The sequence below is a fragment of the Furipterus horrens genome, unplaced genomic scaffold, assembly GCF_987537825.1.
Source record: "Furipterus horrens unplaced genomic scaffold, mFurHor1.1.pri manual_scaffold_10, whole genome shotgun sequence".
NCBI classification, from domain to species: Eukaryota; Metazoa; Chordata; class Mammalia; order Chiroptera; family Furipteridae; genus Furipterus; species Furipterus horrens.
This window is the reverse complement of record NW_028327180.1, coordinates 44239969-44267023: the sequence shown is the minus strand read 5'-3', so window position 1 is coordinate 44267023 and position 27055 is coordinate 44239969. Positions and strand designations below refer to the sequence as shown.

Sequence of the window (27055 nt, the reverse complement as noted above, 5' to 3'; positions counted from 1 at the left end):
GAGAGGGAACAAAGCCACTTGCTTAGCACTTACCCCTTTTCCAGGCACTTTTCCCACTTCTGTATGGGACTGGCGCCTCTCTAGCTGTTTTCCTGGATATTGTTCCCAGAGTGGGTGGGTCTGCAGACATTCTAGGACTGTGGGGGCCCTTTAAGCAAGTGGACTCTGCTGAGAGACTGGCAGTTTCTTTCTCAGCCCCAACCCCCATTGGTTTCCACAGTCAGAAGCAGTGAGGCTGTATTTTCCCTGGTGCTGGAACCATGAGCTGTGTGGTCTGATCTGGCGTGGGGAGCACTCCCCAGTTGTCCTTCCCTACTTTTTAAAACATATGACTGCTTTCCGCCGGCCTGCTGCTACCACCGCTGCTGCTGCCACCACACCGTGTCCCCTCTGCCCCTCCTACCTGTCTGGATGAGTATTTCTTTTTTGTATCTTTGTTTGTTGGACTTCCATGCAGCTCAATTTTCTGGAACTTCTGGTTGTCTCTAGTTTTGAGGTAGTTGTATTCCTTCTTAGTTGTGGAGGGAGACGCAGCATGTCTGTTTAGGCCTCCATCTTGGCCGGAAGTCAGAACATACCAGATTTTTGATGACCAAATGACTGTGGGTTCCCCCAAATCTGAAACCCCCAAAGGCCCCTCTTTTCTTTAAGTGCTTCCAAATGCAAGACCTTTCTGGAATTTTCCCTTTGGAAACTACTCTTGGGCTTGTTACAGTCGGATCAGCAAACACTAAATGTGTCTACTTCTCACTGTTATAAATTCACCACTGTGTGGGATTCTCAGGGCGCATGCATGATTTAGCTGTTCCTAATGACAGGCACAGCCAGAGCCATAGTATAGTGCCATGAATGGCTGTATAAAGTGGCCAGTCTTCATTCAAAGGGTGGTTTTGATTTTTGCCGACAGCCTGGTTACTGGAAGCCAGATGAAGCCAGCAAGGGGTCCTCACTTCTGCAATAATTGTCAAAAATAAAGGATTCTCCTCCGGAGATTTGATCCTGCCTTTCTAAGAGCTTCTTGTTGGTGGGCAGGGTGGCAATTATTTGTATGCCCCTGATGGCACATAGCATAGTAAGTTCACAAAGTGATTTGGTTCCTGTTCAGTGAGTGCACAGCTCAGGAAAGCAGTCTCAACAAGGAAACTCCAGAATGTTCCAAGTCTATAGAAACGTATGTGCAATCGCTCCAAGGATGTTATCTATTTGGCCACAACACCACATTACCTAGCTGGAACCCAGTGATATTGAAGATGTGCCTACTCAGATCACACCAGAGGAGCTGAAAATCGCCAGAACTGGCAAAGTAGCAAAATGTGGCTGGGTGTTATGGGTTCAATCCTGCCTCAACATCTCACAATTAGGCATCTCAAGTAATTCAACTTGATAGGATTTTAACTTGTGGCCTCAGAGTGAGTACTCCCCTGTCCTGCTTAAAGAGGACAGGAAGTGAGGCCTGTTGGGACACAAAGGGTTTCAAGATACCGTGAGCCCCACAACTACTAAAAGAAAAGGATAGGTGCTTTTGAAAGTGAAGTTATAAAACACCTTTGTGTTTTTATCTGTTTTGTCCGCATAAGCACAGTGAAAAAGATAGTGAATTTCTGAAGACCACAGTCTTGGCTGTTACCTGGAAGTCCCCAAAAGCTGTAGCTTCAGAAGTTTCTAGAACTGAATCTGGATGATTAAGGGTTCAGCAATGACTCACCTTCACCCTGCCCTACTCCCCTATGATTCAGAGATCTACCTGATCCCTTCTTCCCATCTCCCTGAAGTCAGATCTCTGGGTTCTGGAGGGTGCAACTGTTGATGGTGTCTCAGGAGCAGGCCTGGAACAGGGAGAAAGAAGAGAAGGTGAGAGAGTGTGCCAGGTGCTGCCCACCCCTTAGCCTGTCCTGAAGTCTTGAGTGTGTGCATGAGCCTGTGTGTGTGTGTGTGTGTTAGCATCCAACCTCCCAAGCCCATTCATGACAAAAGATGGCATGAACCCAGACCAGCACTGTCCAGTAGAGCTGTGCCTGTTATTTTCAATGTTCCAATAGGCACATTAAAAAAGTAAACAAACAAAAAACTAGGGGAACTTAGTTTTAGTAATGTATCTTAATCCATTATATCCAAAATATTATCATTTCAAGGTGTAATCAACATGAAAGGTTATGAGATTAAAAAAATTTTTTTTTCATACTGTTTTTGATATTGGTGTGTTTTACATTTACGCAGCACATCTCAAACTGGACCCAAGGGCTCACTAGCTTCATGTGGTGACCGTACCCAACAGTGCAGGTGGAGGCAAATGTGTGCCCCCTGCTCTTAGGGGAACGGGAGCTTCCATTTAAAAGGGAAGTGAAGACACCTCCTGGGGTACAGGTTGGGAGAGTCCCAGGGTGCTTTTTGCCACCCATTTCTCCTTTCCTTTCCTCCCATTCATGACAGATATGGGTCCCCTTGCCAGAGAGGCCTCTCCATCCAGGCGCCTCATCCCATGCCCCTAGCCCCTAGCCTTTTCCCGTTGCTCTCCAGTACCCCAGGGGCCGTCCACCTCAGAATTCACCCATCTTTGCCGCCGGCCACATGGATGCTGCCCTCCCTGTCATTCAACTACTTGCTCCCGCCCCGCGTGTTGCAGTAACTGTCGCTTCCCTTGGTTTCCACAGCGACGGCACCAAGGGGCGGGTAAAGGGGCCCGCCGCCTCTAGGCCTATTTTGATTGGTGGGGGGTACGCCCCTTTTTCATTGCCCAAGTCTTGCCTGCGCTCCGCCCCCTCGATGGATTCCGCAAGCTGATTGGCCATCCCTAGGATGGGAACAGCTAGTCTTCGCTCAGACCGGTCCTGAGGGGCGGGGAAACTATGGTGGGCGCCCTGTACGCTGATTGGTTGTAGGGGCACGCGCGGCAGGGAGGGGCGGGGCGGACAAGCAGCCGCGATTAGTCTCGCGGGGTGGTGGTGAGTGCGTGCGGGACCCGTCCTGCATTGCGAGCTGTTAGGCATAATCCGGAGCAGGAGAAGCAGGAGCAGCAGTTGCTGTGCGAAGGAGTCATGAAGCACTATGAGGTAAGAACGAGGAAACGGGGACGGAACGGCAGCCGCAGACCCAATCTTTTTCTTCGTGGGACCACGGGACCTCCCCTTTTCAGTCTTGCGCTCGTAGGATAGGCGGACGGCGCAGGCGCTGTGGGTGCAGTTTTGCCCCGGGGCCGCTCGTAAATTTCATTGCGCATGTGCGGAGGAGGTATTTATAATTCTGCAAACCAGGCTGTTTTGGGTATGCTTTTTCTTGGGGGTCTCTGCTAGACCTGCTTGCAGTTCCCGCAGCGGACAGAGTTGCGACTTTGGCAGGGGAAGAGCGAGGGTGTGGGACCTTTGCCCCCATTGCGTGGATGTCTTGTACAACCTTGCACCATGCTGCCGCCTCAGGCGTAGGAAGGGGCTTTGCTGTCAGCCCTCTTTGGCACGACCTTTGGACCCCTTCCCTCGCCCAGGACGTTCCCGAGAAGCTTAGGAGGTGAGGGAGGTGCTGCCAGGGCTGGCTCCGGCCAAGCAGCAAAGCTCATCAGGCTTCCTGGTAATCTAAGAGATCATCTTCGTCAACCCTGGTCTGTCAACGAGAAGAAATCTCACGCCCACAGCTACTCTTGAAGCCCGTCTTCTGACTCCTAACCTGGATTTCTTTGTCCCATAAAACAAAGTCTTTTAATGTACTTATAGATCTCTATGATAACATTACTAATTTTGTTGTCATTTAGTTATTGCTGATTTTTAAGTAGCATCATTGAATACTAAACTAATTTATTATTAAAAATGTTAGTAATCATTTAGCAAGTGCTCACTCTTGTGCCAATGAGAGTGTTACCTTGTTCTCTTACCTATAAAGTAGGAGACTATTATTGTTATTATTTTCATTTTGTAGATGAAGAAACAGTCTCAGAGATGTCAAGTGACTTGCTCAAAGGTTCCCAGCTAGTAAATGCAAAACAGAGAGAGAAACTTAGAACTCCAGAGTCTTAGTTACTAGCCACTATGACATACTGGTCCCCACATGAAAATTAGCAGGTCAAGAGATTTCTTGTTTTTTTTCTCCCAATTAAAAAAAGTGTGGTAAAATACATATATAAAATTTACAGTCTGTACTCTTTCTAAGTATATAGGATAGTGGCATTAAGCATGTTCACATCGTTGTGCAACCATCACCACCATCCATCTCTAGAACTGTTCTTTTCATCTTGCAAAACCACTAGAACTGTTCTTTTCATCTTGCAAAACCAAAATTCTGTAATCATAAAATATGAACTTCCTATTCCCCTCTCTGCTCAGCCCCCAGAAACCGCCATTCTGCTTTCTGTCTCTATGAATTTGACTATGTTTAGGTACCTCATATAAATGGAAGGCAGGATTAATTGTTTTTATTCAGAAGTTGAATACCACTACCTCTGCTTGCCTCTTTTAAATTCACTCAGAATCTTTTGAAAATTTTAACCAGTAAGTCCTTAATCATTTTTGACATGGTACTAAGAAAAAGGAGATAGAGATTCAGTAATCTCTCATGCTCCATTCAACTTTGTGATTATTACATACAAAGTTCCTTTAATATAGTTTTCTCTTTCAAAGCCTCTCTGTAATCCTGGAGAAAAAGCCACATTCAATTTGAAAGATGCAGGATGGCAGGTCCATGTGGCTTTTTGAAAGTGGAGTTTTAATTTTCTTTTTTATTAAATTTATTGGGGGTAACATTGGTTAATAAAATTATGTAGGTTTCAAGTGTACAATTCTATAATTTATCATCTGTGTATTGCATTGTGTGTTTACCACTCAAGTCAGATCTCTTAATTTTACTAGTTAGTAGTCAGATAAAGTATGCCTCTGAAAACCTGTGGGGTGGGCATTTTTATTCTGGGGTGCTGGGCACAGCCTGAGACCCATGGTTGGATTGGAGAACATGCTTTACCTTACTCAAACCTTTTCCCTTCCAGAAGGAATGAGGGGCTTCAAACCTAGTGTTCAAAGTGACCTTGGAGGAAAGAAAAAATTATTTTGCTGTGTTCTCTGTTATCATTCTCTGCTAACCTTTGCCAAGTGCCTGCTGAGGTGTTAGCCACAGAGTTTCTGTATGGGAGGAGCAGTTGTCTCCCTGCCCGGTTTGCACACCAAGCAGATTAGTTTTACTCCAGGTGTTTTTTTGCAGATCGATAAAAGTAGCAAGGATGCTTTCACTCACATGTAGCAAAGATTGAGAAAAGGTTTTGGTTACTGTCCACATCAAGGAATATATTTCTATTTGGGACTAAGTCTTCTAGACCCCCAAGTGACCTCCTGTCCACTGAGAGATTAGCCTCCCTCAAAAGGCCTTTGTGGCCCCCAGGGGTTTCTCCTAGACGATAAAGTACAATTCACAAGTGACTGAAGTGCAGTTTATGAGTGTTAGAAATATTACACAGAAAGGTGCAGGACTCGTGCAGTGTCACACAGCAAGCTAATGAGGGCTGATATCTCATGTTATGGCAGAATTCCAACTGTAGGGAAGGTTTATTGATGTTTGTCTGCCTGTCTCCCCTCTGTTATCCTGAGATTTAAGAAAAAAAAGTATCCCTTCAGTGGCCTGAGACAAGCCGATAGAGCAGGGTAGAGCAGGCCAGCCTCGGGCCTTGGCTGAAGCTGAGTTTTAGAAGTCCAGAGCAGCCCTTGGGATTGTCTTGGGGTCAGAGCAGGGTAAGATAAGAGAACAACTTATTTCAGGCTACAGGATTTTTTGTTGTTGTTGTTGCAGTTTTTGCCATTGTAAAAGAGGTCAAAACAATGATCCCAGTAGCAACTGGAAAAACAGCTATTGCATCTTGTAAATGAAGAGAATCAGTACCTTTCAGCCTCCCTGAGCCCAAGTCACTGCTCATTTTCTGCAGCTGGGTACCCTGAGGTGAGGAAGCCTCACCCTCTTGGGGTTCCCACTGCCCTCATTTAGGATCTTCCACTATCCTGCCATGCAAAGGGTAGCTCTATTGGTGCCCTGTTTGTGGATAATTCTAGGCCAGAATAGTGCCTCAGTCAAATTCTGCTTCAGCTACCCTCACAGGGATAAATATGTGAAAGTTCTGGGACTAGAGTTCTGGTCACGAGATAATTGTTTAGACTCAGAAAACTGAGTAGGAAGGTGATAATTAAGGAGAGAGTAAGTACACTCATGTTTAATGGTGTCAGAGGTATGTTAGGCTTTGAATAGGCCTGGGCTAAGTCCTGGCTCTGCCACTCCAAATAATTGTGTGGTCCTGGGCAGCTTCCTTAACCTCTGTGAGCCTGTCTCTTGCTGCTCCTTGGAGTGAAACCCATATAATTGTAACAAGAAAGGCCAGTTTTAAAGAACATTATGAAGTTGCTGGAAATATATCATCAAGGGGTATGCTATTATGGGAGGTGCTATATGCTCTGGTTCGTTCATTGGAACTGTTTTGCACAAAACCATTATATGAAAGAAATTAGTTTGATTTATCTAGCCCTTTAATAAATCTTCACATCCTGTTGTGGAAAAAAAGAAGTTGCAAAAGATTCTGTAAATTAAAAAATGTACCAAATGAAACTTATATGTATGTTTATGAGTATATATCTAATAAAAGGATAAATTGTAATATGAGGTGAGAAATGAGTGGGAATTACATAGTAGTTAGGGGAACCATTGCTTGGGGAGGAAAAGATGGGGAAGAAGGCTTGGGGAAGGCTTTAGCTATGTCTTTAAAAACTTTTAAATTTATTTTTAGAGTGAGGGGAAGGGAGGGAGAAAGAGAGGGGTCGATATATGAATCGGTTGCCTCTCGCACACCCCCAACTGGGGATCTGGCCTGCAACCCAGGCAAGTACCCTGACTGGGAATCAAACTGGCGACCTTTTGGTTCGCAGGTCGGCACTCAATCCACTGATCCACACCAGCTAGGGCACTGTCTGTTTTATTTAAAAAAAAAAAAAAAAGGGTTGGGGTGGGGATCAGATGTAACAAGAGTAAAATGAAAATATCTTTTAAACTTTAGAGGTGAGAATCTAGGTGTCTGTTGTTTACTGTAATTTTTTATTCTGAATTCTTGTGTCCTTTTGAAATAGAAGGTGGGGAATAAGCAGGGGGTTTCTGGTCATTGAGCCCTGTTAACCTGTAGGTCTCTGACCCTTGCCAGGTAAATTTGGTGCCTGTTTGCAGGAAGGTGATAGGTTCTGAGGTGAGGACTGCCTCATCTCTTCACTCTCACACCCTTCTGCACTCTGCATCAAGCAGGCCTTCAGAAAATGCTTTTGGGGTGGATTTTGCATTTGTAGACAGGATGGACCCTGGTTGTGACCCCTCTTCCTGAGCTATCTTTTTGTGGCTGAATAATGATAAAAGCAGGGACAGTTCACATTTACGGAGTCTTTCCAAAACTCTTTGTCCCCCATTTTGTAGATAAGGAACTTGCCCACAGTCAGTCACACCACGGTGGAGACAGCATCCAGACCTAGGTGTGTCTGATTCCTCATTGATAGAAGAGTCAGAGCTACGGTAATGTGATGATGATGATGATGATGCTGACCACTGCCAGTGGTTACTGAGTCCTATGAGCACCTGATTGGGTGGGTATGAGTATTCTACTTTACAGATGAAGAAAGTGAGGCTCAGAGAAGTAAATTAAGTTGCTCAAGGTCGTAGACCCAGGAAGCAGTTTGCCTGTCTCCAGTTTCTGTTCCTGAGGTTGATCCTCTACTGACACTGCCCCAGGCAGCTGGTGGCTGTGCATGTTTCTGAGGACACATCCTTGGCTGCAGGGTGGGAGGAGTGCTGTGGTCTTCCTCTGTCCTAAAATTAGTTGGGCTGCTCCTCGAAAGTTTGTAGCTGTGAAAGCTTGATGAGCTTTAAAGGCCTTTCTTGTGTTGGCATGCTTGAAGGCTTCTTGCTCTGAGCAGGCAGTGACTCATGGTGGCAGATTCTCCTGGTGAGTCTCCTCCTCTGTCACTTGGTGGTGTAGCTCTACACTTCAGCCACTCCCTTGCTGGAGGCCTCTGAATCTGAGAACCCCAGGCTTGAATGAGCTCTAGGACTTTATGGTTTTTCCTCTGGTCTCTACAGGTGAGGGATCTGAGGCCCAGAGAGGAGGGCCTTTCCCAGGGCTGCGCAGCCAGTCCCACACATTGCTGGAGCCCATGGGCAGGTTCCGCAACCTCACAAGCCAGTTTTCTCATCCATAGAGTGAGGGTCAAGGATGTGCCTTGGCTGGCTCACATTGGCTCTGATTGTGCATATCTTCCCAACTCTGTGTTCAGGGACGTCAGCTTGACAGCAGGAAACGGCAGGGGGTGGGGTGAGGCTGGGGGGATGGGAGCTGTTTAAACTCTGGAAAGTGGCAAATGCTATCATCAGGCCCCTCCCCCTTCAGAGCTCTTGTTGCACACTGACCACCACTCTGCTGGGCATAATGGTTCCTAACCTCACAGGGTTATGGCTTCAAGGGGTTATTGCTCTGGGGAGCATTAGATGAGCAGATGCTGGAAGGTACTTAGCTCAGGGCTAGGCCCAGCACAGCAGCAGACATTTAGCAAGTTCTGTTGATCCTCTTGCCTCCAGATGCCAGGGTGCTGATTTGGAGGAGGTGGGGTGGGGTGGGGCTGAGGTGGACACAGCGGGGTCTAGGTGGAAGAGGCAGGTAGAAGGAGCCCAGTAGGTGAGGGTGTCTTCCAGGTGCGGCAAGTGAGCTGCACTGGCTGGGACTGAGGGTGATCCTGAGCTTAGCAGAGCTCCTTGAGTAGCTGGTTCCTGAGGAGGTGGAGGGTTGACGGCCCTGACTGGGAAATGTGCTTGGAAGGGACTTGACACCTCTTGTGACACGCTTGTTTTGTTGGGCATCCCTGCACTTTCACTGACAGGGTTGGCTGGGTGAGAAAGGCCAGAGACCTTGGGCTGGTTGGTCAAGTTCAGGCTAGGTCTTAACACCCTCTTGCTGATATTGACGGTGGCAGCTGAGAATGTTTGAATATAGGACAAGACCAGAGCGTCATAATAATAATTAAAATAATAAAGCTACTGCCAGTGCAGTGCTCACTCGAAGTGCTTTTATCTAGTAACTTATTTAACCCTTACAATTAATCTATAAAGTAGATACAGTTCTTACCCCTTTTTGACAGATGGGGAGACTGAGGCAAAGTGATGCTCCTGTGGTCACACAGTAAGTGGCAGAGCCCAATTCTACCAGACCTAGAGTGGGCTTTCTTGTATGTGGGCCCAGGTTGTCATGCACTGAGGAAGGATTGAAGTGTGTGGTCGTGAAGGGGACGGCCTATGGAGGTCGCCGGGTGGGTCTGCCCTTGGACATTTACCCTGCTTAAGTTCCAGTTTCCTCACCCGTGAAGTCAGGGTGAGGACACGTGTCTCAGAGAGCCACTGGGGAGTCCGAAGTGCCCAGCACACTTCCTGGCCTTAGGTGGAAAAGGACAAATCACTGGGCAAATGCAGACAGATCTGCACCTGAGACCACCTGAAGTGTTTTCTGCATGTGGTCTCTTTTGAATGCTTCAAAATTTGTCAATGAACAAGGCCAGTGGGGGTCCTGGAGACAGCGTCCGCTAATAATACGCCCAGAAGGTGGAACAAGAAGCGCAGATGCCAGTGATCAGTTTTGATATACTGTCACACATCCAAGTTACATTTGAGAATGATCCGCTCTTTTCTACTCTACGGGAAGAGTCTCAGTAAAGACAAACCATACTCAGAAACCACTTTTTAACTTATTGTGACAAAGAACCATACGAGGCAGCGGTGCTGGGTCACAGCCTCCTCACTCAGGCCTGTAAATGGGAGGATCTTAGCATGCTGGCCCGCACCTTTTGAGGCTTCTTGTCATTCTCTGTCCCCTGCTTTCCTCACTCATCACTACACGCTTTGTTCTCCTCCAACACCCGCAGCCACCTTGCTGCTCTGTGAGCATATGCTGATTCCTCAGCCAGGAATGCTCTTTCCTCTGTTCTTCCATGCCTGGTTGCCTCTTGTTACTGAGACCTCAGCTTCAGCGTCATGCTGAGAGGACTACCTGGACATCCTGTCTGGAGTACAACCCCTGAGCCCAGCCCCAGTGCCTGGTCATCCCTTCTATGGGCTGCCTCTGTCTGTGGAGTTTTCATTTGGGTACTTGATGGTCTTTCTACCCTGGCCAGACTGTAAGCTCCGTGAGGGCAGGGGCTCTGTGTCTTGTTCTTGCAGCCCTCCAGCATCTGGCCATTGTCTCTTTGTTGAATGAATGATTGGGTGAATGAATGCATCTTCTCCTTTCAGTCAGGCTCATGGGGAGCAGGAGGGCAAGGGTGGGGCCTGCTGCAGGGACCTGGTGAGTCTGGCATCTCACATGGTGGGCTGCAGGGCCTCATTTGGCCAGTCCTTAGGGGTCCTGACCTAGGGAAGGCAGCTTCTTATGACTCTCTGACCATATGCTCTGTGTCTACCCTACCTCAGCAGGCCTGTTCCCCATCATTCCCCCTTTGAGTGAGGCCTTCCAAGATTGCTCCTGGGCCTACCCCTCCTGCACAGGTGACTGGCAGGATCTGCTGGTACAGGCGGTCTCCTGTCCTGGGGCTTAGTGTATCTCTTTCCAATCTATATTTCTTCATTAGTGCACTTGTTCCAACACATTTTTTTTTTTTTAATCTCTTTACCTATCATATGCCAGGAATACTGAGATGAAGAAATCACAGGCTCTGCCCTCAAAGTCTTCCACCTAAGTGAGGCCTGAAGCAGGGGGAAGGGAACAGTGTGTGCAGAGGCCTGGAAGCCAGACTTTAATGGGTGTCCACCATCAAGAGATGATGACTGCCAGGCAGGGCTTTGTAGTCACCCAGATGCCTGTGGACTTTATCACGAGGGTGATGGAAGTCCCTTTTCCTGCTGATTTTACCTAAAACATTAACTTCCAGAGGGCGGTTTAATTTTAAGTCCTTGGGGGCCCTCTGGTTGCTGTGTTTGTTATGTTAATACTCAGGGTAGTTCCTTATTGACAAGTGGTTGGTTAGAGATGGGCCATGAGCCTTTCCCAGCCCTTGGAGGGATAAAGGGCCTCTCAGTAGCTTGCAGTGACTGGCAGGCTGGCACAGCCCTGTCCTTGTCCCTGCCCGAACCAGGCTGTTATGTAAGCAGGGTCCCCAGGCCATTCAGTCGGCACAGGAGACTAGGGTTTGTGCTGTACTCTGGGCCCTTCTGAATTGTTTTTTATTCCCGTTTAAAGGGACCAGGGAGCATTGGTCAGGGCCATGCCAGTTGTGTGGAGGGGCCCATGGCAATAGCTCCTGTCCTCAGGGTGGGTGTGGGTTGGCCATGTTTGGGGGAGGGTAGTTTAACATTGGCAACTGGGACTTCACATCAGGAAGCAGGTTGAAACTTGAGGGGATCACAGATGGAACCTCTAGTTTTATGGGGAGAAGCTGTCTCCCAGGCACTTCAGGGGTCTAACTCAAGAACGGGGTGTGGGACTGCTGTATGAAGGTTCTCAGGAGGTGAGGTGGAGGGAGCATATCTCTTGAGTGGGGGTTGAGGGTAATATCAAAATTCTTGGGGAGATGTAGAGGCTGAAACAGTATATTGCTAAATACTGTTTGCTCCAGAGAATCAAGTCTTAACAGTCTCCAGGCTTGGGGAGAGTATCCGCGGAGGACAGGGCTGGAGTTTGGCTGGGTAACCCGGTGCTGGGATAGTTTGGGGAGAGGCTCCTCTGCTCACCCTGTCTGGGAATCGTTTCATTCAGGTTTCAGCTGGAATGTCACCTCCTTTGAGAGGCTCCCCCTGACCCAGCCGGGCCACACCATCACCTTTCCTGTTTTAGTTCTCCACATAGACTTAGCACCTTCTCACAGTTCGTTTGCATGAGCCCCTCGCTCTCCACTTTCCTCTTTGTCCCCAGCTCCTGGCTCCGGGCTCCCGGCAGGGCTCAGGAGGCTGTGCAGTGAGTGATTTTGTATATCTGTTAGAGACACTGTCCTACAGAGCTAGGTGCAGGGCAGGCCCAGGCAGTTAGCCATGTCACCTTTGTCCCCTACCCCCGCCTGCCCCCAGAAGGCACTGCAGCTCAAGGGGGAAGGACCTTTACATGCTTGTGGGGTGCACGACTATTTTATGGACTGGAATTTCTGACTTGGGGTGGCATGCAGCTTTGCTGTGTTAGTGTGGGCCCCCTCCTGTTGTGAAGCTCGATACTGCTCATCTTTAGTTATTTTGGAGTTTGGCCATTTTTTTTTTCCTTTTTGACCCAAAGTTACCTGAATTCTGAGTTGTCCTGTAAGGATAAGATGGGGATCCCATGGGAGGTGCTAAAAACCTTGATCATCAGTCCCCAAGAATATTTCCTGCCAGATTCCTTCCTCTAGGCCAGCCCAGGAGCTTCACTACCCGCCACTCTCAGGCTCATGTGGGGTCAGTGGACAGAACCATTTCCAGTGATGTGAAACCATTTCCAAGTCTCCCCACTGGGCCTGGGAACATGCACCATCCAGGGAGAAAGCATGGGAAGGATGTCCAGGTCAAGACTTCTAGATTCCTTTCCTATCGTTTTATTTCACTTTCAACCAGAGGGACAGAGAGGACCTGGCAGAAACCTGTGGGGCTCACAGGTGGGAAGACAGCCACAGCGTCTCCTGTGATCCCTCTCAACAGTTAGGGCTGGCATCTTCCTTCAGTTTACCTTTCTTTCCCTTGGTAGACGTGGCGAGACCTGTTAAACATTTCAGAAACCCGGTGCCCCTCTGTTGAACCCTCTTGCATTTGTGACTACTCTGTCTTCATTTCAAGATGCACATTTTTCCCATCAGCTTTTTCATGTTCCTTAAGTTGGGATGCATCTTATGATCGATATATGTATCTTATATTGACATAGGAAGTTTTTTTTCCTCTTAAAAGTTGGCAGCTTGTTTTGAATCAGTGACAACTCAGAATCCAGAAACTAGGGTGTCATTTTCATTACTTGCCACCTCTAAGTCCCAGTCCAAGCCCCCAGAGTCTCTAGCCTGGGTTGTTTCTGAGACTCAATGCTGTCGCTGCATGCTTGCCACTCCCCTCATCCCCAGCCCCCCACGGCAGAAGGGATCCTTCTCAAACCCAGACCAGGTTGTGGCACTCCAGCAGAACTCAAAGGGCTTGTCTGGGCTGCCCTTCCAGCCTCCTCCTCAGCTGCTTGTTCTCAAGTCCACTTTGCTCCAGCCTCTCCATGTTCCTGAGCCCTGTGAAGCTCTTTGCTGCCTCAGGGCCTTTGCACCTCCCCCAGGGAGCCTTATGCTTTGGCTCAAATCACACTTCCTTTGAAAGGCCTTCCATGATCACTCTTGTGGCACTCTGCTGCTCTGTCCTTTGTTTTCTCTATGGCGCCTGGTACATCCTGACTTCGTGTTACTTGGTAGATGCTTTGCCCAGGTCCCCTTGAACATGAGCAGGTCCTGTGGGGGGTATGGTGTCTCTTGGCTGTGCTCACTGTTGTATCTCATCACTGGGAACATTGCCCAGCACCCTGTTGTCACAAATAGGTCTTTCTACTCGTTCTAGAGCCCAGCACCTAGCATGGATCAGCACATGGGTGGGCTCAGCAAGTGTTTGCTGAGAGAATGAAGAATGGGAACTTCTTTGTCAGCAGAGAATGCTTTTGTGGGGGGGTGTCCAGATGCCCTCTGTATACCGCTGGGCCCTTTGCAGGTTTGTGTGCAGCAAGCACATCCTTGCTCTGTGTGGGTGAGGGCTATGGCTTCTGGTATGGTGGGGGTTCCCTGGCCTGGGCCAGCTGTCCCTGAGGGAGGAGCACAGGATTGCTATGCAGGAAGTTGCCACAATCACCCTCATGCTCACTGGCTTACTCTCATATACTGAGGTTTGATGGCGTAGGTTGGAGCTCCTTTGGGCCGGGTAGAGGCCCAGGAGATGGACAGCCCAGGGAGCGAGGCTGGACTGGGAGAGGTGGCCTGGCTCTCCCACCCTGACCTGGTGACACTTGCCATGCCACTCGGCTCTAGGGGACCCTTCTTGGGGAGTGAGAAAGTGAGTGACACCAGTCCTTGGGGACCAGGTCCTATTGCCAGTCCTGGGACTGGGTCCCAGGTCTTTGCATTCAGAAAAGCAGTTGGGGGTGGGGGTGGTGCCTGCCTAATGGACTAGCCATTGTAACAAGCAGCCCTAGACAATCCGTCAATCAAAGAGCATGGCTGTGTTCCAGTACAACTTTGTGGATATTGACTTCTGAATTTCATGAAACAGGCTTCTTTTGATTTTTCCAACCATTCTTAGCTTGTACACAAAGAGGCAGGTGGTGGACCAGAATTGGCCTGTGGGCCAGTTTTTGGACCCCTTGGTTTAAGCCATCCTTTATTCGTGGTAGAATTATTCCCATAGCCTACTTCCATCCTTATATTCTGTTGATCAGAGAGATCCTTTAAGAACCCAAGTAAGGTTGTGTTCTTGCTCTGCCCAGAATTCTCTATGGCTCCCACCTCACTGGGAGTAAAAGCCAAAGTCCTCACCCTGCCCAGGATACCCTTCCCAAGCCATTACCACCCTGCCCTCACCTCCTCCCACTCCCACCCTTGCTCCATCCCTCTAGCCACAGGGGCCTCTGCTCTGGTGCTTGAGTGCACCAAGCATGCTGCACAGGCCATTTCTCTGCCTGGCTGCTCTCCCCAGGCTCCGGACTGCTCTTTCCCTCACCACCTTCAGGGCTTGGCTCAGTGTCCCCTCAGGGACGCCTTTCTTGACCACGTTATATAAAACTGTACCGCCCTTCACTGGCCACCCGTTATTCTCTTTTCCTATGGCAGATGTCATCTTCTAATATGTATAACCGTTTAATTGCCTCTGTTCCCTGAGTAAAATGTCAGCTCTGCATGGTCAAGGATTTCTGTCTCTCCTTCCATGGCTGAATCCCTAGAGCCCTAAACAGTGCCTGGCATGTAGTAGGTGTTCAGTCAGTATTTATGCAGGGAATGAATAAGACTGTCTCCTCACCTGCAAAAGGAGATAATTCATGTGTGGGAGGCATTAGCTGCTGCTGCCTGTATGAGGCTGGCCACATGGATCCCAGACTAGCTGTTCTGCAAGCTGAGCACCCCCAGGTACACTGACCTGCCTGTTGCACTTGGGCTGGGAGTGCTGGGCACAGGTCAGGGCATCGGCCTGGATGAGCTCCTCCTGCTGCTCTGATCAGCCTGCGTCCACAGTGGTCAGCGTCTCCGGCCTCTTCCAGCTTTCTGATCTGACAGTGCCTTCCTGCCCAGAGATAGAGAGACCACATGTGGTCACCAACCTCGACCTGGCCTTGGGGTGCAGGGGTGCAGATCTGGGCCATCCCCTGTGGATCTGGGTCCTGGGACAGCCCTAGAGGAAGAGTATTCAGTTCCTAAGGAGCAGAAACAGATGAGGTCCTGCTCCTGGAACTTGTAGCCCATGTGCCCTTAGGCTGACTGCTTCTGAACTTGGCCTCTCCTCTGTAAATGGTGTAGCTGCTGATCTACTAGGGAGCCTAGCCCTGGCTGGTTTGGCTCAGTGGATTGAGCGTCGGCCTGCGAGCTAAGTGTCGCTGGTTTGATCTTCCAGTCAGGGCACATCAGAGAAGGAAAACTCTGACTCCAAAAAACCTCCGCTGCCTTGCGGCATACCTCTTCAGGGGAAAGGCTAGGGGAGTAAACCCCGACAGAAAATCCGGAGCTGGAGTCCCTAAGGCGGTTTGACGTTGTAGTCAACACCGGCAACTTCTGTGGCGCACCTGAAGCCAAGCTGTATTGACTCCGTCTTTCCCTTGGATCCCTCAGCTGCGAAGAGAGGGGGGGTCTGCTGCATGGGCAACAGCAGACCCTCCATATCACCCTGCCCAGGCTCTGTAGCTTCAGCTTCACTGGAGAGGACACTCCAGCGTCATCGCAAGATGTCGATTCAACACGGGAGGAGACAGATACCGTGTCACTCCCGAGTCGGACTGCACAGCCATTCTCGGCGGTGCAGATAGACTCTTAAGAAGCTACACCATCGTCTCTCGAGACGGACGGCTGCCGACTAGGGAGCCTGTGGTGGTGGGGGCTGTGTGCTCACACCAAGGAAGGGTTAGGGAAGTGGGTGGGGAGTGACCTCAGGGGTTGGCTGAGGCCCCCTGGGAGGATCTGGGAGGGCCTAGGAGGGCTCTATCAGTTGGGCTTCTTCCAGAGGGCAGGGTCTGTTTGAGGAAGGTTGAGAGGATTGCCTTCATCTGTCTCCTGGGAGCTTTTGAAGCTATGGATTTGGGCTGCATCAGAGATCCTGATTTCCTTTTCTAGGTTGTTTCGAAAGCAGGCAGGGTTCAGGACCACTGGGCAGGCCTTCTGCCACGTGTCTCACAGGCTCCTCTTACGAACTTTCCCACTGACAGATGGAGAAGCCAAGGCTCAGGCTGGGAAAGTGGGTCAGCATCTGGACCACCTGTGGCACTGCTTTTCTGGGCCTGTTAATGGCCTTAACCTGTGACAGGAAAACGTGCAGGAAGTGTTCAGACAGCTCCTGAGCCTGCCTAGGCGCCTCTGTGGGGGGTATCAGAAGGTTATAGACCTTTTGCCCTCCATAAGGCCTGACTGCTGGGGCCAGGGGAGGATGAGACCAGAGAGAAGTAGGCCCAGTCCTTCAGCTCCCCTGCAGGGCACTCCCCTTGGAGGTGGCATGTTTTGCTGAGTCCAGACCTTCCAAACTGGTGTGCTGAAGTTGGAGTGTCAGCAGGATAGAGGGGTGCCTTCCAGATAATCCAGTCCAGGGTTTTCCTTCCTTTCTCTGTTAGCATTTAGTTCTGCTCTTGAGAGTAGAGGTTGTATAGCATCGTGGTGGTGGGCAGGGGCTGTGGGCCCAAGCAGGCTGGGTTGGTGTTGGCTTTGGCACTTCCAGGTTATGTGTCTTGGGCCCTTGTGAGCTGCCTAGGTGAGGCTAGGTGAAATTTGCAGGTGAAGGTCTTAGCACAGTCCTTGGAAATGAGGTCAGCATCTGATACACATTAATTCCAACTGGAACAGGCAGTCTGTAACCACCAGGGAGGTGTGTGGGCTGTGGGTGCTGCTGAGCTCCTCTACCGGCTTCTCCTGGCCCTGGGTCCCACAGCCCAGGAACATTGGCATTCAGACCTTGGCATCCTTCATCTGACCAGTGAGTGTGGGGGATGGGAGCTGACTGGCTAGGTACCTGGGAATAGGGGTCAGCCTCTCTGCCCTTCCCAGTCTGGGTGATGACATTCCGCCCACACCACAGCTATCCTGGGCTCCTTGGAGAAATGGGGTCACAAGGCGAGGCCACTGGGGAAGGAGGTATTTCTGGTTGAGCAGGTGTGGCCTGTGCTGGCTTACTGGCAGCTGAGCCCAAGGTCTTTTCAGCCGCCCTGGCAGGAGCATTGTGACTTTGATATTTCTGGAAAATGTAAGGGAAAGGGAGCTGAGAGTGCTGAGTCTTTAAATCCGGGCAGGTGCACTCAGACCTCTGCATTTGTGAAGTTGGTTATCTGGCCAGGGGCCGAGATGGGCCAGGCCTCCATCCCCTGGGTGTGGCAGCCAGCCCTGTGCCCTTTGCGGTGGCTGTGGGAGCTGTAGGAGCTGAGTCCCTGGGCTGGTCGGCGAAGGACCTATTGGGCCACATTCATCTTTGCCTGGAGTCCTAGGTTGCTCTGAGCAGGGTTTCACCACAGTGGGCTTCTTATGCCCCTGCCTTGGGAGATGTCCCCCTGCAGGCACTGGCTGGGTACTGCCAGGCTGCCCAGCATGTGGCAGCCCAGATTAAGGGCCCTTACCTGGCAGGCAGTCCCTGTGGTGTCCCAGAGAGCCTGCTGGAGGCAGGTGTGCTGCCTTGTGCTACCTCTGTGTGGGGGCCACTGTGGAGCGTGTCCTGGTATGGGGTGCGGCCCCAGAGGACTGTGTGTTGGGGTCAGGGTTCAGGCATTTGCATTACTTGGGTAGACTTCTCATCTGTGAAACATACTTATGGCTCCTGCTCCCTTGGCCACTGTAGGGATGAGAGAGGATGAGGAGCAGGGGCTGGGAAACTGTTGAAGTTCTGGGCCAACTGTCCTCATCCATGCCCGCTGGGCAGATCCCATCTCAGGATGCAAGGAAGTTCGAAGTACAAAAGGGGGAGGTGTTGAGGGTGACCCTGAATCCATGCTGACTCTTGGGCCTATTCCAGCTAGTCATTCCAGGTCCTGGATGTGGTACTCCACCTTGAGGCCACTGAGTCTGTTTGGCAGATGAAAGGAGTCTGGGAAGCACCTGGCTGGCTGTGTTTGTAAAGATGCAGAAACTGAAGCTCACGAGGGGCCCAGGCTCCTGGCTCTGGTGACCTGGACACTGGTGCCAGGGCCCTGTGTGTTGAGTTTGCCTGGCAGCTCACACAGGGTGGAACAGCAGTTGCAAACTTGTCTCTTCCAACGTGGGCTTAGGTGGTGCCTGCCTCTCCCACCGGCCTCCTACTCACTGCTGCTCCCTTATGGGGCTCAGTTAGAAACCTCAGATTTCTCTTCATCTCACCTCCACATGCAGATCATCAGCAGATCCTGTTGCCTCCACCCTCATAGTCTGTCCAGAATTCCCACTTCTCACCCTCATCCTCAGCTCCACCTTGGTTTCTGAGTTCCCAGGTGGTGCCTGTGAACAACTGAGGCACGTTATGTCTCTCTTCTCCTCGTGAACCCTCCATGGCTCCCGCCTCACTCAGAGTAAAAGCCAGAATCCTCTCTGTGGCTCACCAGGCCCTGTGTGACCTGTCCCTGTCACCTCCCAGTTTTCACATCCTCCCACTCTCTTTCTCACTCACTTTGTTTAGGCCACATGGCCTCTTTCCTGCTCCACAAGCGTGCTAGGCGCAGTCCAGCCTCAGTCTTTGTACTTGCTGTTCCCTCTCCCTGGAACACTTTTCCCTGTTGTATGCATGGTTTGTTCCCTCACTTCCTGCTAGCCTTTGCTTAGATGCCCCTTTCTGAGGCAGGCTTCCCTGGCCACTCTGCCTAAAATAGCTACCTGCCCCACTCCTGATGCCCCAGCCCACCCCATTCTCTGTTTTTCTCTGAAAGCCTTGGTGACAACTCATGCCATTGTTGTCTGCTCCTGCCCCCTGCTCGCTACCCCCAAGTACACACAGAGTGTAATGCCAGTCCCATAGAGGCGGGGGGCCTGGTTTTGTTCACTGCAATACTCCCAGCTATGGGAAGAAGGGGTGCAGGAATGAATGAATGAATGAATGCAGGGCAGTGGCTCCCTGAAGTCTCTTGGTTGGTAAGTGGCAGAGCTGGGGTTAGCGCTCACTCTCTTGGTTCCATCCTGGTCCCATCCTGAACCGGAGCTGGGACGTGGGACTGTGGGGCCAGGCTGCTGCCAGCCCCCTTCCAGGATGTGGGACTGTCGGACGGTGGGACGAAGGCTGCTGCCACAAGGGGGCAGCAGAGATGTGGCAGCCTCGCGCACTGTGGTGAACCTTAGTAGGGACGGGGGTAGGGACGGTGGCAGAGGCCCCACCTCTCCTGCCCACACGTGTCTTACTATTGTTAGGGTTCTGCTCACTGTCAGCAGCTGGATGAAGCATCATTGCACCACCTCTTGGACCTTGATGTCCTGTAGACAGGATCTGGGGAAAAGGGGCCCGGCTCTTTGGGCAGCTAGCGGTGCTGTTTTGCTAGTATTGGTCTGTATTATATTTATTCTTTATAAGATTTATTCTAGGCTGGATATGTTTATGTACTTTTTTTGGGTTGTTTTTATCATCTCTCTAAATCTTACAGTAACCCTGTGAGATGGCAGGTGGGGCCAGCCTTCTTTGTGGATGAGGAAACAGGTGCAGAAGGGCTGGTAACTTGTTCAGGGCTACACAATCAGGGAATAGGGGAGTCTTGGTTTATAGAGCACAGTTCCATGCTAGGCTATGTTTGGGGTTCTGGCAAACAACTGACAGCCTGGTGGGCGGTAGATGATAGATGTCTGGGTGTTGATATTTTAAGTTGATGGTCAGGAAGAGCCTCACTGCAAGTTTGCCTGAAGGCCAGAGGAGGTTAGGATGAAGCCCTGTGGGGTCCAGGGGAGAGCGTTCTAGGCAGCTGGAATGGCCTGTGCAAAGGCCCTGAGCATAACTGCGCTCCAGTTTTCTCATTGCTGGACAGGGTCCGTCCCTGACAGCTCTGGGCACTGGTGCTAGCGTGGAGCAGGTGCTCAGAAAATGGCGTCCCTCCTTCTACCTCCTACTACCGCTACTTTGTTTAGTATCATTTTTATTTCCATGAAGACAGTGAAGGTCAGGGGCCCTGCTGCTCGACAGTGGCTCTGGGTGGTCCTCTCTGGGTTGGGGAAGACCACAGTGTGGCTTCTGCTCCCCCCTTCCTGCAGGGTGGGCTGTGGCCTTACCCTTTGTCCTCTTCACCCCTCCCCCCGCCACCTCTGCTGCCATGAATTGCCATTGGCTGAGCCCCAGAATCTCAGACCTCTGGGTGAGAATTCCTCCCATGCTAATGCAACTGTTATCACATGCACTCCAGGCTGGGGTGCCTGCTCTGTCCCTGTCCTCTGTCCATTGTAGGCCATAGGGCCACACTCCCTGCCTGCAGCCATCAATGGAGCTTGGGCATTGACCCCCTCACAGGCCTCATTTCATTCATCCATAGAACATGTTGTCCCCTCCCCGCCCCTTCCCTCTGTGGGAGGGCCCACCACTCCTCCCTGCCCCTCACCCTCCTTCTCCTCAGGGATGGGGCCTGGATCTGCTCCCTCTCCTGTGTACAGTAGCTGCCTGTGCCCCCTGACCCTAGTCCTGGGGCCTACCCTGGGCCCCTGTCCCAGGCTGGCCTCAGGGCTGGGCAGGCGTGTGTGTGTGCGTGTGTGTGCATGTGTGCCAAGCATAGGGCATGGGAGGTGTGCCTGGGCACTGAGCAGGGCGTGGGAAGGATTGCAGTTGTGGGGTGAGCTCAGGGACTGCAGGCTGGGAAGCATACGATAGGCCCTTAGTCTGGGTGGGGGTGGGGGCGGGGTGAGGAGCCTCTGCTGCTCCCTGCCCAGGGACCTTTTTCTTTGACAGGTAATTGGGACCTCTTTGTTAGCACCCTTGTTTAAAACTTTTATTGAGATGAAATTCACATAAAATTACCCATTTAAAAATGAAAAGTTCAGCATTTAGTTAGTACATTCACACTGCTGTACAAGCACCGACCTCTATCTTGTTTCACAACTTTCCGTCACCCCAAAAGGAGACCAAGCCCCATTAGGTGACACTTCCCATTCTCCCTCCATCAGCCCCAGGCAACTACTAGTCTGCTTTCTGTCTCTATGGATTTAACTGTTTTGGACATTTCATATAAATATGTGACCCTTTCTGTCTGGCTTCTGTCACCTAGCAAAACTTTGTTTTTTCCTATCTAGCATAACTTTTATTTAACTTTACTTTGAAATAATTATAGAGGCACAGGAAGGTTCTGGGTCCCCCGTACCCCTCAGAGCTCTTGGAGTAAAGATGGCCTTTGGGTCCCAAGATTTGGGGACAGGAAATGGGAAATGAGGACCGATCCTCCTGAGGTGGTCCTATGCTGGGATAGCGCCCGCCCTGTGGCCCAGGCCCCTGGTGCTGCCCCTTGGGCTGTGCTTACCTCTGAGGGCTCAGCCTCTCCTGTCCTCTGGCCTCTGGCTGGCCTGGGCGCAGTGTGGCGGCTGCTGAGAGTGTGGCCCCTCTCCTGGCCGCCCTCTCCTGCTGCCCAGCTTCCTCTCCCAGCAGCCAGTTGGGGCCCTGACAGCCGTCCTCTCCTGGGCCCTGGGCCGGGAGGTAGGATTTCAGCCCTTCCCCACCAGCTGGCGGGCAGGGAGAGGGCTGGTTGTATTTTAAGCTGTTGAGTGGTTCAGCGGGAACTCGGAGGCCTCTTTCCCCGTAGGCTCGTAGGCTTGGTGCTGCCTTCCTGTGGACCACACAGGCTCTGAAGGCATGTGGGCCCTGCCCGCCTGGGACCCAGCAACTGTTAATATACCTGCAGCCATGGGGCAGGCCTTGCGCCTGCCCGGGGCCGTGCTGTCCTAGTCCTTTCAGTACATTCCTTGTGGTGGGCCCAGTACTGAAGGTATCTGGTCCCTCTGGCTGGCCTTGTTACCCTGAGGCTCAGAGAGGTTCAGTAACCTGTGCCCCAATACCACACAGCCTGGCAGAGCTCTCTACTGTGTTAAGTACAGGTGGCTTGGCCAAGACTTCCTGGGTGCTGGGTCCTTCCCTACCCTGATGTCCACAGTGGGGATGGGTACTGCGGTCTGCAGGGAAGCTGAGATCTGAACCCAGGACCAAGCACGTCCCTTCCTGGCAGCTCCACAGGCTTTGGGGCACTGAGCATCTGTCAGGCACCCCCTTCGCAGCCCCGTGAAGTCCACCCTGAGGCCCAGAAGGAAGTGACTGTGTGGAGGGCCAGATTCAGTCCTGTGTGCCACCCATTGCACCCCCAGCTTCTCCCACTGTTGTTGGGGTGTATTTGTGAGGGAGCCCCTTCCTTCAAGGGTTCTAGCTGCAGGGGACCCCCCTTCCTGGGCTTTGGATGGGTGGTATGCCCTCAGAGAGCCTGGCTGTGGCCCTGCCTCAGGTTTCGTGTCCTGCTCCTCTTCCCCAGGGGTGGGGAGGGTCCTTAGCACCTGTTACCCAGTGGCCAATTTGGGGACAGACCCACCCTTGCCTGCCACTGCCTGTGTTGAGTTCAAGTGGCACTCGCCTTTCAGGACCATCTCACCCCCTGGGCCTCATTGAAGCTTCTCCACTTCACTGCTATGGTGTCTGCTGTCTGCTTCGACTCGCATAGAGTGGGTGGGTCAGATTCTACTCCCCACCCCTGCCAGCTTCTTGCCTCCCAGCAGTGCCCCTCTGCTCTGCCCATGTCTGGGGCTCAGAGAGATCATGTGTGTCAGGTAGGCTCTGTGCTCTGGACTCTGAGGGTCTTAGGGCCTAGACAAGGGAGCTATGTTGGGCTTACAAGATGCGAAGACTGCCTTGAAGGTGGCCTTGAACATGGTCTGGGTGGATCTAGTGAAAATGTGTGGGGAGGGAGGTCGGGGAGGCAGGACTAAGGCCTCAGCCCAGGTTGGCGTGCTTTGTGGAAACTTCCCGGTTTCCTGACCCTTTCCACACGTAGAGAGAGGCTCTCTGCACCAATAGCCCTGGAATCTGTCACCTCCCTGGGAACACACATGCACAAGGGAAATAACCCGTGTGTCTCATACAGTTCAGAAGGGGAAATGGATGATCTCTCTCTCGGATTCTCAAAATAACTGGGATTTCTCCAAGCCCAGTGAACTCTGCTAGCCTGAATTGGGTGCAGGGTGTGGGCTGCCTGCTGGCCTCTCACCCTCCTCCCCAAGGCTGGCCCCCACCCTGCACTGGGTGAGGGGCCAGGAGGTGCCTCCATGCCGTCCTCTGGGGATCTCCCTATGCCCTAGTGCTTTTTGGGGGCTATGTCCAGTTGAAAGCCTTTTGGGGGGCTCAGTCTGGGCAGTTTTATATTTAGCTGGGCATGGCTGTGGGGCCACTCGGGTTACATCTGCACAGAAGGCGGTGGCAGTGCCAGGGCAGGCGTGGGCTCCTTTCCAGCACCGCAGCAGAATTTGATCCCATAGCCTGGCCCAGAGCACTGCGTGTGGGTAGGTTGGGGGGGGTGGTGGTGGTGGTGGCTGACGGCCGGTGGCTTGGGCTGCTGGCTTCTCAGGCAGAACAGGGTGGCATGGACCTGAGTATGAGCATGGTGGCTCGGGAGGCCAGCCAGGGCCAAGGCCCTGGCTTCGGCCTCAATGGCTTCCCCCGGCCTGCACCCCCAAAGGTGGCCAAGAAACCTAAAAAGGCTGTTCTCTTCTTTGAGGTGGAGATTCTGGATGCGAAGACTCGGGAGAAGCTGTGCTTCTTGGACAAGGTAGGACTGCGATGCTGGCTGCACTGGCCTAGGGTGCTGGGCCCATGACCCCACTCCTGGGGGGTTCCCGGCCCCAAGGGATATGGGAGTGCCCATCCAGCCTGTGTCCTGACACCCACCCCCTGCCTGGGAGGGGTGCGTATGAGGGGTACTGTCCTCAGGCTTGGGCCTGCTCTGCCATCTCAGGGTAGAGTGGGCAGCTCCGGCCTCTGGGTGTGGCCAGAAGTTGGCCTTCTGGTGCAAGAGGTAAAGCAGCCCCAGTGGACCTTGCAGGGCCTTGGGCTGGGAGGGAGGTGGAGTTGTGACCTTGCTCCTTCTGAGGCCAGGCCAGAAGGGGCTTGTCCTTCTCGGGGAAGTTTGGCTTGGACTGTGGGCCTTTACTCTGGGGGGACTTGTGGGTGGGGTGGAGAGGAGAGGCAGAGAAACAGGACCAGCTTCCTGTGCTTAAACTGTCTCCCAGCCTGGTTGCCCTAGCTGCCTGGTAAAACTGGGCCCTCAGGCCCACTGCCATCCCCACTCAGGCAGGCCCTTGCGGCTCCCCTCGGCCACGTGGGTGTGGGGCCTGGACTTCAGTCCTCTGCACTCCCATGGCAGCTACCCAGGCCCCTATGCTTCCCCACTTCAGCAGGAGGGAGCCTGGATCAGGGGCCTGGGCACCCCTCAGGGCTGACTTCTTTTTGGCCTGTGCTTCCCCCAGGTGGAGCCCCATGCCACCATCGCAGAGATCAAGAACCTTTTCACTAAGAGCCGTAAGTCCAGGGCCCAGTTACATTGCCTCCTGCAGCCCTTCTGGGCAGGGGCCGCTGGGTGGGACTTCTCCTGCCAGCTTCTCCCCTCTAGGACCTGCAGAGATGCCCCCAGTGGCCCAGGGCTTTCCGAGGCAGCGCCCCCATGTGGCCATTGACAGGAATGCCCTTGCTTGGTTTTTGGAAGGGCAACATCCCACTTCTGCCTGTGTTCTTCCGGGCTGTGTCCTGAAGCCACATAGGCCCTGTCTTTGGTGGGTGGAGCTGTGGGGTCCCTGGGCCCTCCAGGCTATATACTGTGACACCATTTCTCCTGCAGATCCACAGTGGTACCCTGCCCGCCAGTCCCTCCGCCTGGACCCCAGTGAGTACAGCTGTCGCTTGACCGCCCCTGGGTACCCCAGTGGCAGTGGGCGAAGGCCTGGGTAGCTCCTGAGCTGTGGCCTGCCTCTCTGCAGAGGGCAAGTCCCTGAAGGATGAGGACGTTCTGCAGAAGCTGCCTGTGGGCACCACTGCCACACTGTACTTCCGGGACCTGGGGGCCCAGATCAGCTGGGTGACGGTGAGCTCTGACCCATACCTACAGCCCCCTTTCCTGTCAGCCACACTGGGGTGACTTATCTGAGCCCATCCTCCCAGGTCTTCCTGACAGAGTATGCGGGACCCCTTTTCATCTACCTGCTCTTCTACTTCCGGGTTCCCTTCATCTATGGCCACAAATATGACTTCACATCCAGCCGGCACACGGTGGTGCAGTGAGTGGGCCAGGCTGGAGGGGTGAAGGGGGGTGGGGGAAAGGCCTGTGGACTGGCCTCCTCTGAGCCAGCGCCCCTCTCCCAGCCTTGCCTGCATCTGCCACTCATTCCACTACATCAAGCGCCTGCTGGAGACGCTTTTTGTACACCGCTTCTCCCACGGCACCATGCCCCTGCGCAATATCTTCAAGGTGAGCCCCCTGCCTATTGTCCCAGGCCTGCCAGCCCTGGCCCTGCCCACTGCCTCCCTTTCCGGGCCCCACCCACTCAGCCTGGACTTCCTCTGGCCCCTTCACCTGCCTCTCCTGGGGCCCCTGCCTCCTCCTGCCCCTTACCTGGCCCACCTGGCCCCTGCCCTGCATTGGGCCGGGCCCCATCCTGGCCCTACTCCCTTTCAGAACTGCACCTACTACTGGGGCTTTGCTGCGTGGATGGCCTATTATATCAACCATCCTCTCTACACACCTCCCAGTAAGTGGCTTTGGGACCCAGCTTCTGCGCGCCCCCATCCCCTGACCAGGCTTCCCTCACAGGCCTCCCCTCTGCTTTTTTCAGCCTATGGAGCTCAGCAGGTTAAACTGGCCCTCGCCATCTTTGTGGTAAGCAGGCTGGTACATGTGACGGGGTGGAGGGAGTCTGAGTGGCTCTGGGCTGACTCTGCTCCTCTGACAGATCTGCCAGCTGGGCAACTTCTCCATCCACATGGCCCTGCGGGACCTGCGGCCAGCTGGTGAGTGGCCTGCTCTGTGCAGGGGGTGTGGGCAGGCTGGGCTAGGGGTCTCACTCATTCTTCTCATCTTGCCCATTAGGATCCAAGGCCAGGAAGATCCCATACCCTACTAAGAACCCCTTCACGTGGCTCTTCCTGCTGGTGTCCTGCCCCAACTACACCTATGAGGTGAGGGCCTGCCCAGCTCCCCTCTCCCTTGTGGGGCCTCAGGTTCCATGTGGAGGGGCCAGTCTCTGTAGGGAGTTGCCTGGCTCAGCAGTTGCTTCTGTAGTTTGAATGAGCACCTGGAGATGCAGACTGTGGCCGCTGGGGGTTGGGAGTTGTGTAAGGCTGGGCTTGTGGCTATTGAGGGCCAAAGGGCAGCTGCATCATGCAGCCCCACTTTACTTGGGGCCCCTCTAGCATTAGAGTTTGGTTCCTACGTTCTGCTTGGAAAGCAAAGGTTGGGAGGGAGGTGATCCAGGGGGTGAGGGAAGCCTCAGCAGCACAGCTGGCCTATCCAGCCCTGCCTGCCTTCATCTCCTGCCCTGTGCCCACAGGTGGGGTCCTGGATCGGCTTTGCCATCATGACACAGTGTCTCCCAGGTGAGCCCACTTCCCCTCTGTCAGCCAGCCCCTACTCCACCCCAGGCCGTATACCCTCCCTGACCCTATTTTGCCCTGCAGTGGCCCTCTTCTCTCTGGTGGGCTTCACCCAAATGACCATCTGGGCCAAAGGCAAGCACCGTAGCTACCTGAAGGAGTTCCGAGACTACCCACCTCTGCGCATGCCCATCATCCCCTTCCTGCTCTGAGTTGTCCACCCCCACTGACTTCTACCAGTTGGGCTCTCGTACCCCTATTCCGTGTCCTTCTGGGGGTACCACTCTCCAGCACCTGGAATAAAATCAGCCTACCCAGCTGGACTTGGACTCAGGCTCTGTGTATTTCTTTTGAGGGCTCTGGGGACCCATATGCTACAGGAATA

At 52.6% G+C, this 27055-nt stretch overlaps 1 protein-coding gene and 1 long non-coding RNA gene across 3 annotated transcripts; one reads left to right on the top strand and one right to left on the bottom strand.

Moving 5' to 3' along the window:
* Positions 1 to 302: 302 nt before the first annotated feature.
* On the bottom strand, positions 303 to 21728 carry LOC149999925 (uncharacterized). 2 transcript variants are annotated; one of them, XR_016513589.1, is made up of 5 exons: positions 21575 to 21728; positions 15079 to 15222; positions 3863 to 3956; positions 1745 to 1826; positions 303 to 555 (listed from the first exon to the last, which is right to left on the bottom strand). It is a non-coding gene; the product is annotated as an uncharacterized LOC149999925 (long non-coding RNA). The 2 variants fall into 2 exon arrangements; XR_016513588.1 differs by having other exon boundaries at positions 303 to 1826.
* On the top strand, positions 2900 to 26999 carry TECR (trans-2,3-enoyl-CoA reductase). Its single transcript, XM_090289679.1, has 13 exons — positions 2900 to 3050; positions 23807 to 23857; positions 24555 to 24606; positions 24923 to 24967; positions 25062 to 25165; positions 25243 to 25358; positions 25444 to 25549; positions 25757 to 25829; positions 25914 to 25957; positions 26031 to 26088; positions 26168 to 26256; positions 26628 to 26673; positions 26755 to 26999. The coding sequence occupies exons 1-13, from the start codon at positions 3036 to 3038 to the stop codon at positions 26880 to 26882; spliced, it is 927 nt and encodes a 308-aa protein (XP_090145805.1). The 5' UTR covers positions 2900 to 3035; the 3' UTR covers positions 26883 to 26999.
* Positions 27000 to 27055: the final 56 nt, after the last annotated feature.